This window comes from Entelurus aequoreus, linkage group LG19 (genome assembly GCF_033978785.1).
Source record: "Entelurus aequoreus isolate RoL-2023_Sb linkage group LG19, RoL_Eaeq_v1.1, whole genome shotgun sequence".
NCBI lineage: Eukaryota > Metazoa > Chordata > Actinopteri > Syngnathiformes > Syngnathidae > Entelurus > Entelurus aequoreus.
In genome coordinates this window covers 15,835,072-15,852,060 of record NC_084749.1, presented here as the reverse complement: position 1 = coordinate 15,852,060, position 16,989 = coordinate 15,835,072, and the positions used below count along the sequence as shown (strand labels likewise).

Below are 16,989 nucleotides of genomic sequence, written 5' to 3'. Positions count from 1 at the left end.
TCATTACTGAATTGAAAAATAATTACATCATTGTGATATTTTAATTAAAATATTTTCCATTTTGTATGCATTAATTTAGCGCTTTATACATCACATTCACACACTGATGGCGAAAGCCATACCAGGCGCTAACCATGACCCATCAGGAGTAAGGGTGAAGTGTCTTGCCCAAAGGACACAACGGCCTTGACTAGGATGTTGGAAGCTGGAATTGAACCTGGAACCCTCAAGTTGCAAGATGCAATATTATTTTATTGTATTAAACAGAGCAATGTGTTCACTATTGCAGGGATAAAATAAAATAAATGTTTTATACATTGAAATTATACTTTAAAAAAATGACATTACATTTTTGCTAGGCTAACTCTTCTCTTCCATACTTTTAAAATATTGTACTTTAATTTAAAAGAACAAAAAACATTTGTCTGTCCAAGCAGATTTCAAACACTAGATGGCAGTCTTGGAGCTTTTAAAGTTGAACATGAGCTACACCCATGTTTTTGTATGGGTGTGTGTGCAACATGGGTTATGAATATTACAGACAAAAACATTGCGTTGAATAAATAAAATAGGTGTTTGTAGTCATTTCGTCCATAATAATGTAAAAGTCCTTGAACCCTAAAGTGATAAAAGTGTACATTGAATGTGACTTTGTTGTCTCATGTGAATGAAAAAAGCATCCCTCATTAACAGTCTGGCCAGTCTTTTATTGTAAATAGAATTACAAAATAACACAAATAAACAATCTTTATAACAATTTAAATCTCAATAAAAGAAAATAACTTCATCTGCAGTGCACTTGAAATGGTGTCAACACTTTAAAGCCAAAAAGTGTGTGCTAACCACTGAAAAGGAACCGGTCAGCTTGGTTTGCGTCGGTTTTAGGGACTATAGTTTTGGTCTCGTTAACCCCAACAATCAAAGCCGATAAGTGCAGCTGCAAATATGATGCAACTCGAGAGCATGTCTAAACAACCTTACAGTTAGGAAAAGGAGGGCTGGACTTAGGTTGATAGTTTTCTTTTATCGATACTATCGTGTATTTTGAATATCCGTACAGTTGTGCAACCCGAGTGACAGACGGAGGTGTGGAGTAGGAACATTTAAAAGTAAATCAACAAGAAAACAACCTCGCAGTGGCATTCCCCTACCCACACATCAGTGCAAAGACCCGGACGTTCTCCAGGAAGGCCAATAAGTTGAAGTGCTGTAAATGTGTCCTTCTCCCGATTAGGCAAAGTATGACATCACTGCATCAGATAGCTTTAGCTCAACAGCTAAACTCGGTCCCTAATTTAGGATCCCCAGGAGCGTGAACTTTGACAAGGCTCTAGATTTGTCAAAAGATTCCCGTCCAGTTCTACAACTCACCCACTCGTTCTTCTATAGATGAATCTCTTCAGCTAGATTTAGCTGTAGCTTAGCCTGGTACGCTAGCCCTGCAAAAATGTTTTGGTCTTGAGTATCTCTGTGGCTAAAACATTTTAAAACAAAATATTCATTAAAACACACAGTAACTGGCAGGAATATACATTGTAAATCAGCCATAGAATAAATCTTTTTGTAACATGAAAAAAAACAACAACAATTCAGCCATTTTAAATCAAAATCAAACATTTTTGTTACGCCTGCAACGTGTAAATGCAATAGTTGATAGAAGTTAATCACCGTAAATGCTCCAATTAACGCCTCTAATCAACTAACTGTACACAAGCAAATAACTGCAAGGCAAAAACATTAGCGTTAACAGCAGTGGCTGTAGGCAACCTCCTGACGTATTGACTCCACTAGATGGCAGCAGTTGCATTAGCAGTACCATGAGTGGTTTGTCTACCTTTACATTACACATGGTGTGAAAGTCATGCATGCTGTTTACACTACTAATTAGTAGTATTAATGCTGACTCAGCACTTTACTCCTTACCGCTAACACCTTGGTTCTGTGCTGCAAAATGTACTTGTTAAAAACGGACCATGTGGTCCCACTTTCTCATGCACTCCAAACCATTATTAAAGTTATTATATAATAATGCAGTTATTATATAATAAACCAGTTATTGCCTGCTTCCAATTAACGTCCCGGCTATAATTACAGCATTTACGGTATACATTAAAAAAAAAAAAGACAAATATCCAACCTGGGTATTTGATTAGCTGTCATGTATGAGTCTTCCACGGCTAAAGGGGAAGAACTTAAGTGCCAATAAAGTAAGCAATCTTTGGCTATGTTGTGCGCCGCTGCAACATGGCTTGCCCCCGTATTAGAGGAGTTACGGTATCGACGTTGGTCTCACCTGAAACATTTCTTTCCCCCCACATGGGACGCATTCTCCAGTGTTAAGTGCTAAAGCGTCAAAGGTGCTAACAGGGAACACTTGTTGGAAATCAACAGCAGTTAGACACACAAAATCAGGACAGAGTCATTACAATCATGGTCACATTGTGCACTTCTTCTTCTTGCCTCCATGTTTTGGCGCTAACTCCCGCCGCCCTCGTCCTCTTGCTCCTCCATGTTCCTGCGCGCCATCCTCTCTCGGCGCTCTGCCAGTCGTTGACATCGAGGGCATTCCGAGCTGGCCTTAAAGCAGCTGCGGTGGTAACACGCGTGGCACTCTGGGAAAAGAGAGAGAGGGATGATCAAAACTATAAACAGAGCCAAGGAAGAGGGAGCAAAGATCACACGGTAACCAGTCTAACCAGTTCGCCTCGGGGGAACGGCGCCAACCAATCACAACGAGCGGGGCGCTATAAAAGGCGCAGAGGTGAAAAGCGGCGAGGCAGAGGGTAAAGAGGCAGCAGGAGGGTGAGACGGCTGCGAAGCAGGGAGCGGCCGACCACGCCTTTCACTAGTTCAGACACGGAACTGCTACACAAATTCCACGCTTTATGATCCTTTGAGGCACTGACACAAAATGAAACGGACAAGAAAACCATTGCAAAAAATCGTTTATTGCATGCTGAAACTTAAATAACACACACAAATAAAAAATAAATAAAAAAATGAAATGGCTTCGCAGACGGAAAGAACGTGCAAAAAGCTGGAGTGATAAATGTAGGAGTGACGCTGCAGCTTTAATTAACCACCAATTGCCACCGCAGGCGAGTTACCACAACAAACAAAACCAAATAGTCGAGCCACATGACCGCCACCAAGTAAGGAAGTGAAAGAAATGTAAATCCACTCGACCGCCTCAAGCTTGATGGAAAAGCTCAAACTAAAAGGAGCTAAGACAACATAAAGGAGTGCCTCATTAAAAATAACTTATACATCTTATCTGCTACCATTATATAAGATACTCGTTTTTTTTCCTGGATGTCCGTCTGAAAAATAGGAGTCGGTTTAGAGATACAGTGGTGTTGAATATTTGCCTGGGTTTTTGTATACCGTCTTGGTTATTGAACGGCCAAACATTGAACCTCAGGAAAAGCCTTATCCCCGCAGCTATAGCCGCGTACAGCAATGAAAATGAATTTCCCCAACAGGGACCAATAAATCTAAATCTAAAAATCTAACACAGTAGTCAGTTTCCTTCCGGGGAATTTAGTGATTAAACAAAGAATCCCCCACGTTGGTGACTCAGTCTCAGTGCGTTTTTTTTTTATTAGCTGCAAAATAAGCCACCGTGGGGCCAAAGAAAGTTGCGAGTGTCCACACTTTGAATTCAAGAAAGTTGTGGAACATTACAAAGCATAGCTCTGTGCCCCAAAATGTATTTTTTTATCCTTTTCATTTGTTATTTAGATGTATTTTGCAATGTCTTCTACATTTAAAATTTTTCGGCATTAGCAACTCATTTAATTTACATTATTTATTTTGGGCAAAATGGCTTCTGTTTACGTACGATTCGTTTTTTGCATATATGCATACAAACCAAGGGGTGGCACAAAATGACTTCCCTAATGACTTACAGGCAAGTAGGTCTGAGCTTTTCTTCCTGTCACTCACACTAAAGACTTCCCCACAAGTGAATCTGCGCTTTTCTTCCTGTCACTCACACAAATGACTTCCCTTCAAGTGAGTCTGAGCTTTTCTTCCCGTCACTCACACAAATGACTTCCCTACAAGGGAGTCTGATCTTTTCTTCCTGTCACTCACACAAATCACTCGCCTACAAGTGAGTCTGAGATTGTCTCCCTGTCACACAAATGACTTCCCTACAAGTGAGTCAGTGCTTTTCTTCCCGTCACTCACACAAATGACTTCCCTTCAAATGAGTCTGAGCTTTTCTTCCTGTCACTCACACAAATTACTTCCCTTCAAGGGAGTCTGTGCTTTTCTTCCTGTCACCTTTGACGTGCAGCAATTCAACGACTTGCTCAAAAAAAAATCGATGATCGATGAAGCAGAATCATCATTAAGTATTTAAAAATATCAAATCATTTTTAGGTCATTATCAGTTTTTTCCCCCCCAAACAAAATTAATAATACTTTCTTAGAAAAAAACAATAAAAACAAACGGGTCCAGGAAAAAAGATGTGTCTTATAGCCTGGTCAAAACTTTATGTCTAACTATGCTAATAATCCACACATTACTCAAATAACATTTTAGTTTTACCATTAAAGAAAACAATCCATTCTAAACTTAATTTATCTTTCAGATAAAAAAAAAATTGTGCCCGACTCCCAAAAAAGCTGAAGCAATAAATAACAGACAAATCAACGCAAGTTTTTACTGCGTTGCAGCTTTGGTAACACATTCATTTAAAGAACCATCTTTGGGTTCATGTGTTACTACATTTGGTGAATGTGTATCTCTAGCTGGAAATGACACAAGAACGTTGGGTTGCTATTTTCATTATTTTGCTTTTATATTTAAAAAATATAAGTTGGTACGTAGGGGGTGCTATGTCTCCCAGCTGGCCTGGGAACGCCTCGGGATCCCCCGGGAGGAAATGGACAAAGTGGCTGGAAAATAGGGAAGTATGGGCTTCTCTGCCTAAGCTACCGCCCCCGCGACCCAACCTCAGATAAGAGGAAGATGATGGATGGGAAAAAAAATGATACTTCTTAGACAAACATTTTGTACAAAGAATCCTGGTAACTCCTAACATAATATTACCAAAAAATGGCTGTATAATTGCAATAATAAATAATTTTGGCTATGTTTTTTCTGCCGTCTTTAAATACACCCGAGTCTGGTTGCCAGAATATTGCAGGGTGCTACAAACAGCATCTCTAACCTACAAAATGCATTTAAGTGTCCCCCGGATCCTTCGATTTTACTGAATGCGGCCCTCACTGGAAAAAGTTTGGAGCCCCCTGATTTAGAGTCTTCAATTCATTTAAAGTGCATTTTTCAAAGTGTGCGCAGAAACGAGGAGAACAGGCAAATGCCACACAAAGTGTCACTTCCAGCTAAAAGACCAGATAAACATTCTAACCAACTCGAAACGTGCGCTGAGCATGAATTATATTGGGCTTTGCTGTACACAACCTTTATTGCTCGTCTGCACCACCGCCTGTCTCCCCTTCACACGTTTGCCTGCCTCTGGTGACTCTGCGGGCTCGGCGCGTCTTGCGAGCTCGCCAGTTGGTCCGAATGGGAACGGGATCCGCTTGTTCACCTGTCTGCGTCCCCTCCGCCTCTTTTTCAGCTTCCCTGTCGTCCACCTCCAAAGCCCCGCCTCCCACCTCCGACAAAGCTTTCTTGACATTTTTTTCCCTTTCTTCTTCTTTCGCTTCGGCTCTGTCTTCATCCTCAGAGCCTCCTTTAGAGAAAGTCTTGCCTAGCCCGGCTAACCATGTCTCCATTCTCCCTTGTCCTGTTCCGGCGTCTTCTAAACTGTCCTGACTGCTGCATGTCTCGCTGTCACTGCACTTCCTGTCACTCTTCGAGAGGCTCTTTTTCAGTCGCTCTAAATGGAGAATTTTAAGTAAATTCAGCCTTCTTGCCCGCCCATCCTCACTTTCCTCACTCGTTGATCTTTCTTTGCCGCAAACCTCTCCCCCCTCCTTGCTTTCTTGATCACTTTCTTTCCCTTCATCCTTCTCAGACTCGCGCCTTCCGGTCACCTCCTGCTCGTCCTCAGCCTCCTGATGCCAGGAAAACGCTTTTGCTAACTTCCCAGGAGAGAATCCCCAAAAAGCTCCCTCTTTATCCTGTTTGGGGTCGGTTTTGTGTGTGAATGTTTTGTTCCAGCCCTCGGCCCATTCTAAATCCTCCTCGCCCCCCTCCCCGTCCCGCCGGTCCTTGGAGAGGGCCTTCGCCAGCCTCCGAGGCTTAGCGATCTTCCAGTCTTTCCAGATAATGGGAGCGGAGCGGCGGCGAGGCGGCAACTGTAGGCCACCCAGGCCCGCTACCATCTGAGAGGGCTCACCTTCGCAGCGCTGGCACTTGCTCAGTTGAAAGGGGAAGATGATGTCTTTGTCGTTGCCGCAGAATTCGCACACGAAGCCTTTCGCCTGGCACAGCTGGGGAAGATCAGCGGAGACGTGAGCTACAACATTTGTACTGGAAACAGCTGAAAATATGCTTTTGTGACAAATGTCTTTTGCACAACTACAGTGGAGTAGGCGGTTACGTTCAAAGACCAAACCAAATGGCGAAAAAATGTGAACAAAACCCATAAGAAGCCCTAAAAAATGCATATTGTCTATGACCTAAACCATTTAATATGCCTCTCACAGTTATTAAACATTTAAAATTTCAGTATTAAACAATAATGATAAGTCCCGATACAATTTTTTTTTTTTTACTTGTGATACGAAACAGATATAGCAGCCTTTAGTATTGGCCGATATCGATCTCATACTGATTGATCTACATGAGTCATATATACTTGTATTATTTTGTATTGTGGACTGTTAGAAAAAGCTTGATTAAGTGGAATTATTAAAACAGAACAATTGCAGGTAAAATATTAACCTATGTATTATTTACCATCTGGAATGCACTTATGCTGTTGTCAGAAAAATTGTATGTAAATTATCAAAAAACTTTCCGTTCTCTGATTTCCCAGTGAACAGACGAAAGCTGTCTTTGTTGCCCCAAGCCAGAGGCTTGGAAAATTCCGCTGTGTACGATGGGAGGAGACGAGAGGGGTTATCTATTGTGATCCAAGACTTGCCCAAGCTCGATCCAGGACCAGTCCAAGCCTGAGGCATCTTTTTCTTTTGTCTTAATGTGACCAAAAACAATGGCTGTTTACATACCCCCCATTCCTTTAGAAACAGCTGTTGTTATGTAAACAGGGAATATCCAAATAAAAGGAGGAGACGTGAACCTTTTTTTGTTAGAGCGTAATGACACTGTACAAGGGTACAGATGTACACGTTTCTCCTCACTGAGCCAAATTGAATTCTGTCTCTGTTTGAGTCTTTGCTTCTTGTCTGTTTTAATAGATGTCATCGATGTTTAAACCTGACAGGTGTCTTTAAGTTCAAGTGGAGTTGTAATTAATTTTAATTCATTAAGTTAAGTTCATGACGGAGTAAATTGAATGATGTTGACACTTTTTTTACTGGATATTTTTTAATACACCTCTGCCTTGGGAAAAGTTGTACTGTACATTTGGTAAGTTTTTTATATTTATGTTTTAATGCTGTTAAAATTATTTAATATGCTAAACTTCAGGATATTAATAAAAAAGTGGACTGTTACAAAATCCTGCTGATTATCAAGGATGTTAGATAGTTATCTCTCAATTAAAGCTTTTGTTATTCAGGAAATACATTGTGTTTCTCAAGGTAATTTAATTTATATGGTGCTGGGATACCCATGATTTCAGCCTTTCAAAGTTCCTCTTGGACAATCAATTTTTGACCTTGGTATTTGTCAAATCCTAGCTACGTCCCTGAGTACTGCTTGTATCGAAGCGCTTATATTGGATATTTTAGATGCAAGATGATATAGATTGGTACTTTTTTTTCTTTTTTTGCTGATATCGATCGGACAGATATCCGATCTATATCAGATTGGGGCACGCTTAAAATTAGTGCTGTTCAACGACAATTTTTAAATAATCTTAATTGAATTTTGAATAATCGCAATCAATCGCAGAAATTAACTTGCTTGCATAGTTTAAATCAACTTCAAAATACCCACTATATTGACACAAATGCAGTTTTACTGCCAGAATGTGACACACAAACATTTTTTAATTGTTTTACTTGAATGCACGTCATGTCATATATTTGGTCGAAAATTTCTGACAGTTTTGTTTAAAACGTGCATTTTGAAAGTTAGATTTGCCAGGAAGTTCACCAGTCAGTGTTATCACTCATCTTTGCACTGGTGAGGACTGAAAAGCTATGAAATAAAACTACCCAAAATCCTTATGACTTTAAGACCAGCTGTGAGTACTGCCTTGTAAGAAGACAGGCACCATATGGTATCACATAATCAACTGTTCATATGTTTAACAAACTTGACTCACCACACAGCCTGCTACGTGCATGGTGCCGAGTTTAAGCATCTCCTTCATCCGTGGGGCCAATTCCCCGTTGCGCACGGAGGTGAGGTCATTTAGGGAGAACAGGTGAAGGTCCTCTGTCAGGTGACCGGAAAGACTGTCAAAATACTCAAGAACCCTAAAACAGGACAAGCACACAAGACACATGACACAGGACAGCATTTGAACCAAGTCATATAGCAGTTTAACGCTTACTCCTTTGCAAAGCGACAGGTCTTGAAGAGATTTTTCATATGAAACAGCTGCATCCTTAAAACCTAAAAAGGGGAGAAATAAGATGATTTTTAAAAATGATATTTGCTTCACTCACACATTAAAATATCTTTGATAAATAGTAGTACAGAGGAACCTCGATTTACAAACCCCTATATTTGCAAACTTTTTAGATTGCGCCATATATGACTGTGCGCGAACCATGTCTCTGTGTTCATTCATTCATTTGTGTCTGGCTGGCAGCCATTTTGTGCTTGCTCGTATTGAAGAGATTGAGAAAGGTGGCTCTGTACCACAGCAAGTTTTGAATTGCGATGAGAACAGACATTTCTGGAAAAAAATGCCAAAGCAGACTTATTTCACAGCGGAGGTGAAGACTACCTCTTGTTCAGCAACACCTCTTTTTTTTAGGTTTATTTGAAATAGGGACAGATACAGAAACATAGATATCTGAAACAGTCGTCCAATGTATGCATCATAGTGTTTGTAGCCAAAGCTAAATTACAACACAGATTTAACACACACACACACGCACGCACGCACGCACGCACGCACGCACGCACGCACGCACGCACGCACGCACGCACGCACGCACGCACGCACGCACACACACAGCCCCTCCCCCGTACACCTCTCCCTTCCCTCCCTCTGTCGGTCCCTTTTTAAAGGATCAGCTTACAAGAGGATCTTTGCCAATGCTAATTTACTGCCTGTAAGTTGATTTTAGTTATGTAAATAGTTGTTATTATAGCAATATGGCTATTTAAATAAAATATTTTTGTGACTTCGAGTGCAAGGTCACTAAAGGGACTTTTTTCTGTGTGCGCGCGTTGGCAGAGCCGTGCATACAGAGGACAGCAGGTTAATTCATCACCTTCTTGTTATGTTTGTTTAAAATACAGTACTGCATAGCACTTTATATTGTGTTCAAAGTGTGCAAACCTGAACTAAAACATGGACTTTTGTTGAGGCTGAAAAACATTCATATTTACATTGTTTCTTATGGAGAAATTTACTTTACTATACAAACTTTTCGATATACGAACCATGCTCAAGAACCAGCTAAGTTTGTGAATTGAGGTTCCACTGTACTCGTGGCCAAATATAGCAATATTATCTTCTCAGCATCACCTTAAGGGGAACTGCACTTTTTTTTTAATTTTGCCTACCGGTATTGTTCATAATCATTATTAAAGGACGGATGGATTTTTTTTCATGCATTTTAAATACTAAATAAACGGAAATAAAAGTCTGCTTACAACGGAGCCAATGGAAGCGCCACTATTCCGCCTATAAAATCCAATACATAACCATTCAAAAACCGCCAACAATACTCCATTTACAGTTTGTGACTTGAATATTAACCAACGGTTAGTGATATTGTTATAAGCGCAAACACAGACAAACTATTTATAGCGGCGCCGTAATCACTACAGTGTGTCTCTATGTTTACATCATCAAGTGTTCTGATGCTTCCTCGCTTCCTTGGTCTCTGTAAGTTTATTGTAGATCATAAATAATGCATCTTACCTAGACAGAAGAAGTCTGAGTAAGTATTCTGACAAGTTGGTACATTTTGACAGTCATTTAGGACCTGAAAATGGCCAGAACGGCACAAAAACATGCTTGACTATGTGCTCCCCCGGGCCCCACGATCACTTTAATTTAATAGTTAGAATGCAAAAAAATAAAATATAAAAAATACATTCATCGTCATGTATTTCATAATGAATGTGAACTGTAGGCAAAATTTCTAAAAAAGTTAATTTCCCCGTTTAATAACCGCAATCAAGCGCATGAACAGGTTCCTTCACTCTGCTTCCAATATATTTACAGGCCACACAGCTACCATTATTACACGATTACGAACATTCACACCCAGCAGTCGCATTTTGGTCCATATGCTCTTTTCCACTTTAAACATTTGGTGAATTAATAATGCTCAAACCAATCAAATTACAATTACTCACACGGACGGACTCCAGCGCCTTGACCTTCTTGTAGAGACCACTATTGATGTCATTCGGGTTGAAGAGTGGGTCGCCAGCAATCTTGCTCAGCAAGTCACGGGCAAAGTTGCTCACGTAGTATCTGCCGAAGTCCCACTTCATCAGAATTCGACCGGGAACCACAGCCTGGGCGTTCTCGTGGCAGCACTGGCAAAAGTAACGGCCGGTGTACTCGCAGTAGCGCAGTCTCTTGATGTAGTCTGGGCCACAAACACAAGGGTCAGTCGCTCGCTATGGAGGTGTGTGAGAGCGTAAACCTAAATAAGGTAAAAACAGTGGAGTACTGTACCTGGGTCAACACGGGTGCCGCAGCCAGCACAGCGGTAATTCTGTTTAGCCACGATTATCTTCCTCCTGGCGGTGGAAAAGCAAATTATTCTTACCTTGTTGGGTTTCAAATAGGGATGGGCGACGTGGCCTATAATCTGTATTGCGATATGTAATATATATAGCAATACATTTTTTGGCATATAAAATATAATAGAAACATTTCAAAACTCCTATTTTGGCCGCTGACATTTGCGGTAACATATTCTGTCATTTCCAGTTGTATTATTTTTCTAAAAATTAATATTAATGTAATTTAGTTTATTTGCCACCATGAAGGTGAGAATTGTTGACTTAGAAGGGACTTTGCATTTGTCATTAACATGCATTACCATGATATAACGGCCAAGTTTATGTCATTTATATTATATTGTATATCAGCTATATTGTAAGTACATATTAAAGGGGTACCACTGTATGAAGACAGAAGGTCAGTAAAAGCTGGTGCTGACGTACTTGGGTGGCGGGTGAATGTTAAAGATGATCTGCGGTCGTGGCGGCGCCCACTCCAGGTTCCCTCGCACCCGTATTCGTAACTTATAGACGTCGGCATGTTCCCCATCATCGGGTGAGATGGGCAGAGAGTCTGGGATAGGCAGCAGCTGAGGAAACACGGACAAAAAGGGTGTTATGACTTTAGTCGGTGGCATCATCAGCTGTGTAAACAAGAAGGCTTACCTTCTGCGGGGCATCCTGTTCTGGAACCAGCCAGTCGAGCTCGGAGGCTGCGGGGAGCTGCATGCCCTCAAACTGTCGGAGCAAACCCATGGCGACCGACTCAGCTGAGTTGGACTGAAGGAAGGAGGTGGAGCTGCACCAGGAGAAATGATAGAATTGATGCAGGGACGAAAAGATTACTGTACCAATTAGGGACATCCAGATCAGTATTTTTGGCCTCAGATATGATCCTATTCGAGTCCGGATACGATACTTTGACAATAGATAATAGAAATTAAACCGTTTTCTAGCAAGTAACTAAAATGAACACAATAACACATTTTTATAAAGCTTACAGTATCTTATTAAATATAGAATTGGTTAATATTGTTGTGAATCAAGCGTATTACATTTGTAGTATTAAATGTTACATACATTTTTTGACAAAATAAAGTGTTTAATGCACCTATTTAAAATTATTTGGGTTTTGAGCGCAAAGCCTTCCTGTATCTTAGACTTAGACAAACTTTAATGATCCACAAGGGAAATTGTTCCACACAGTAGCTCAGTTACAATGATGGAAAGTGTAAGGATGGAAAGGACAATGCAGGTATAAATAGACTAACTATAGCGATATAAAATATAACATATATACGTAATTTTACATAATATATGTACAGTATATTATATATACTGATATATTATATTATATTATGTTTATATCATATATACAATATATAACAATTACCATGTACAATATTACAGTATATGTGACAGCTGCAGCATAAAATAGAGAGTAAATCCTGCAGAAAATAGACATTAGAAACAAAGAGAAGTAGCTAACATAGAATATGTCAGGTAATAGACAGATATCATCTATTGCTGTGTGGCAAGTGATTATACAGCTGGATGGAGTGCAGAATGAAGGAGTTCCACAGACTTACTCCCTGACTTAGTAATCAATAACAAAAAACACCCAAAAAGTGATTTTCTAATAAGAAGAAGAAGAAAAAGAAAAGGGTCAATCTAATCACTTTAGTATCGGTGCATACTAATACTATACTAGGTATCAAAAGTGTCGACATCTGGATCGATCACCTCTACTTTACATTGAAGCTTTAGCGGTTAGGGTCTTGTGATGTCCTGCTTGGTGAGTTTGTGTCATGCTTAGCCATTCCTTTTTCTCTATGTATGTTTACTTCACGTAGACATGCAAACACTAGGACACAGGTGTGGGCTTTGCAGCTCATCAGCCGATCAGTTAAAAAAGGGCAAATATCAGCCCCCGATTCGATCCCAATGCAAATGCATAAAAACAACGTATTTTTAAAAACAAGTTTTAAGTTTTTTTTAGAGTCGATTTTTGAAAATTATGAATATATTTAGAATTGGAATAAATAAAAATCATGATTAGGATGTGAATCAATGGCAGGGTATGAGAGATGGCTTTAGAAAACATGTTTTATAATGGATTCTTAAAAAAAATATATTTTTCTAAATGTTTTTCTTCAGTTCATTTTTTTTTAATATGAATCGATTTAGAATTGTTAGGCCACTTCCAAACTATTCATGCAATACATCAAAATAGGTCAAAAGTAATGCTCTTAGAAGCATTAATGTAACCGTTATATAATTGTCAATTTATATTGCATTAAATTGAGAGGGAATACTAATATTTTGGTAACCTTAGTGGATCTTGTTAGTTGTGCATGTGTGGCTAATAAACTGTCTGGTGAGCTTCAGGAATGCTCGCAACAGGAGGAACAAAGGCTTTCACTTACATGGACTCTGAGCTCAAAAAGGACCTGCTGCTGGAGCTTACGCTGCGCTTAATGTCTGCTTCTGGAACAAATAGCCACACACCCATCATTGAGACAATATAGTTCATGAACCAGTCAAGTTAATAAAACTGACATTTCAAAAAGGAGAATCAGAGCTCTTCTATACTAACAAGTATCAGCAATCAATCAGCGGAGGATGTTAGTAGTTCACTACTTACTACAGCTCAGCAGCACACAGAACAAGATATTGCAACAATACACACAATATAAAGAGAACTATTTCACGTGCTATGATGAGGACTCTGTTTTGTTCTTCTGAGGCAGAAATCACAGGACAAAAATAAAGGATGGATTAAGTGTGTGAATGCAATGTATGACAGCTAGGGCTAGGCGATAAAACGATATCAATAAATATTGCGATAGGCAGGTAATCAATATCAATAAAAAATGTGTTAAATAAAACGTTAGATTAATTTTTTTCCATTGTCGGAAAAAAATAGAAGTTGCGAAACAAGGTTGGTTGCATTGACAAAGGCACTCGCTCGCTGGTAACCGAGCACAGCAGGAAGTGATAGCCAATCAGGTAGCAGTATCAAGTTTGGTTGCGCCATCTTGTTGTCTCGCGGTTGATTCTTTGCTTGGAGTGAGAAGAGAAACTAAAAAAAACAGTGCTGCAGAGAGCAAAGAAATTGTTATCAGAGGAAAAGTTACCTTGACAGTCTGGCAGATTTTTGGATTTTTTTAAAACGGACAGTAGTTTAAACAATGTGGACCACATTAGCCGCGCTCACCTTTTAGAGCACAGCCGTAACTTCCTGGCACTAAACCTGCAAAAAATATTTTAAAATTTCTTTTTGTTTACATTTTGCACTATTTTGTTACACTTTTTTAAGCCTTTCTTACATATTTGTTATTTTTGCACTTAAATTTTAAGACGTCATTGTTAAGTGTTGTTTACATTGAGTGTTTTCCATGGTTGTGTTGACATTTCCTGTCCTTTCTGCCTTGACAGCCGACGGGATTAAAATCAGAGGAAGGTTACGTTTTAAACAAAACATTTACATTTAATATATTTTTCTACTAATCCTTATTTTTGATAGGTCACAAAAAATAATTATGGATATCGACCGATACAAAACATTTATATCGTGATACCGTTTTTAGCCATATCGCCCAGCCCTACTTCTTGAAAATAAACAGGGTGATCGTGTAGATGAACACGCAGATGGGTGGTACAGCAGCTACATAGATAGACTATCAAATCACATAGACTTTACACAAGCATCCCTAAACACTAGCACAGCACAACAAACACCAACGCAGGCAGAGAGCGGGCTCAACTCCAAACTGAAAACTTGAAATGCGACAATCTCAAACAAATGTTTACTCTTTTACCAGCTGATTGCTGTTAGCCATAGCCGAAAGGCAATTGGCTATGAACTGTTTACCAGGAAGGACTATAAGTTTCAGTTGGGAGTCGAGCAGTGCGTTTTCCTCCAAGAGGAGCCCCGCCCCCTCTTAACAGCCACCCAGCAGATACCTGAAAAAAGGGAGGCAAGTGACAGGGAGAGGCCGTTCTGAGAGACCGCCAGCAGGGACTGACCCTCACAGCCATCTGAGAAACAGAAACTAACACTCAGCACGACCGTCACCAAAAAGCACCAACATTTCAAACAAAGACTGAAGGTGCTGCATGCAAACACACAGGACATATGTGGACAGCACATCGTCACGTGTGGGCCCCAAAGTGCAACAACACCTTATCTGACATGCAATGGGAGATGAGTAAAAAACCTCCAAGAAAGATGTGGACTGAGGTCTACTCCTTTGTACTCCCTTTCGTCACAGGCAGAAAACATTTTACTAAGATAAAAACATTAAAATAGAGCATAAATGCTTGCCTACACCAGACATACCCTATCAAAATAAAACATTCCAAAGTCAGCATGTAAAACTTCACCCCCTGCGAGTCTGCACCCTTTGGGTTACCAGGAAGCACGGGAAATGATTGATGGGGAAACGTTAAGTTAGCAGTATGAAGGCGATGTGGTGATTGGCTTATGACAGCGCACTTATAATTCCAGCTCAATCAGGGTTAAGTCTTTTTACCTCGTAGTTCACACTCCTCCACCTCCTCGGCAGAGTCGGAGTCAGACAGGCCGTGAAGGGAGTCCTGGGAGCTCCTCCTCGAGCCGCCGCTATCGGTGGAGTGGAAAACTAAAACAGCAAACATGGAGAAACATAGTTGAGTATTACATATTAAATTGAATGAGTAGCGGTCTTGGGGTACTTGTAGAGATAGGTACCTTTCACATTTGAACAGATACAATATAAATTCCCGTTACTTTAGTTTGGAGTGTTTATGTAGTAATGAATGTTCATTTGTTAAGAATATATATACCGTATTTTTCGGACTATAAGTCGCAGTTTTTTTCATAGTTTGGCCGGGGGTGCGACTTATACTCAGGAGCGACTTATGTGTGAAATTATTAACACATTACCGTAAAATATCAAATAATATTATTTAGCTCATTCACGTAAGAGACTAGACGTATAAGATTTCATGGGATTTAGCGATTAGGAGTGACAGATTGTTTGGTAAACATATAGCATGTTCTATATGTTATAGTTATTTGAATGACTCTTACCATAATATGTTACGTTAACATACCAGGCACATTCTCAGTTGGTTATTTATGCGTCATAAAACGTACACTTATTCAGCCTGTTGTTCACTATTCTTTATTTATTTTAAATTGCCTTTCAAATGTCTATTCTTGGTGTTGGGTTTTATCAAATAAATTTCCCCCAAAAATGCGACTTATACTCCAGTGCGACTTATAAATGTTTTTTCCCTTCTTTATTATGCATTTTCGGCCGATGAGACTTATACTCCGGAGCGACTTATAGTCCGAAAAATACGATATATATATATTTTTTTAACATTTAATAATGAGCTGATAATGATACTGTGGTGTCCAGTTATAGCTAGTTTTCTTACACCTCATTTCAGTTTGTCAGGAAGTAGTCTTTGCCATTAAAGTTGAATCTAGTAGCCCTGTCTTTTGTTGAGTCCTACAAAGTATTCATACTGTAAGTATTGTACTTTTTACAGACCGGAAGTTTGATTGTAATGTGTATCATAGGCCTTAATCACACTGCAAGTCAATTGCAATATTTTTGGCCACATGTGACCTTCATCAGATTTTTTCATGTCAATGTGAACAGTGCAATTCCGAATTTTTCAAATCCGACCCAAGCCTCTTATGTATGTTATTAATCAGATATGTATCCAGTGTGACTGCAGTGATCATTATTCACCAAAATAGACAGTGGCAAATTATATAGTTGACAAATGAGCAGAAAACAGGGGAAAATAAAGTTTTAGGAACTCACGTCAATTGTCCACCACCTCTGTCTGGCTGCTTGCGCACATGTTCTTTGGAGCAGATGCCGAAGCAAACTGCGAGAGCCAAAATGCTTAAGCCTTTCTTTTTAATCTTTTACATGCAATAACTCGGTTCAGAAGATGTTGACTTTGATTGCATGAAATCTTTTAAATTGCCACAAATGCGCCAGGACTGAGACTTA

General features: G+C 39.7%; 1 protein-coding gene across 3 annotated transcripts in view; it reads right to left on the bottom strand.

Moving 5' to 3' along the window:
* Positions 1–686: 686 nt before the first annotated feature.
* The window catches only part of rubcn (rubicon autophagy regulator), a 39,316-nt gene continuing 23,013 nt past the window's right edge, over positions 687–16,989 (bottom strand). The window contains exons 11-22 of one of the 3 annotated variants that reach the window (XR_009822024.1): positions 15,508–15,615; positions 14,939–15,013; positions 13,399–13,459; positions 11,639–11,771; positions 11,417–11,562; positions 10,923–10,987; positions 10,595–10,833; positions 8,607–8,668; positions 8,376–8,529; positions 6,318–6,411; positions 2,294–2,612; positions 687–1,439 (exon numbers count right to left, since the gene is read on the bottom strand). Coding sequence is in view for 2 of the 3 variants with exons in the window: in XM_062028010.1 (XP_061883994.1) it covers positions 2,476–2,612; positions 6,318–6,411; positions 8,376–8,529; positions 8,607–8,668; positions 10,595–10,833; positions 10,923–10,987; positions 11,417–11,562; positions 11,639–11,771; positions 13,399–13,459; positions 14,939–15,013; positions 15,508–15,615 (1,274 nt within the window). In the remaining variant the exon portion in view is untranslated. Of the gene's footprint in view, positions 2,613–6,317; positions 6,412–8,375; positions 8,530–8,606; positions 8,669–10,594; positions 10,834–10,922; positions 10,988–11,416; positions 11,563–11,638; positions 11,772–13,398; positions 13,460–14,938; positions 15,014–15,507; positions 15,616–16,989 lie in introns of all 3 variants that reach the window. The other 2 variants (XM_062028010.1, XM_062028011.1) reach the window with 2 other exon arrangements.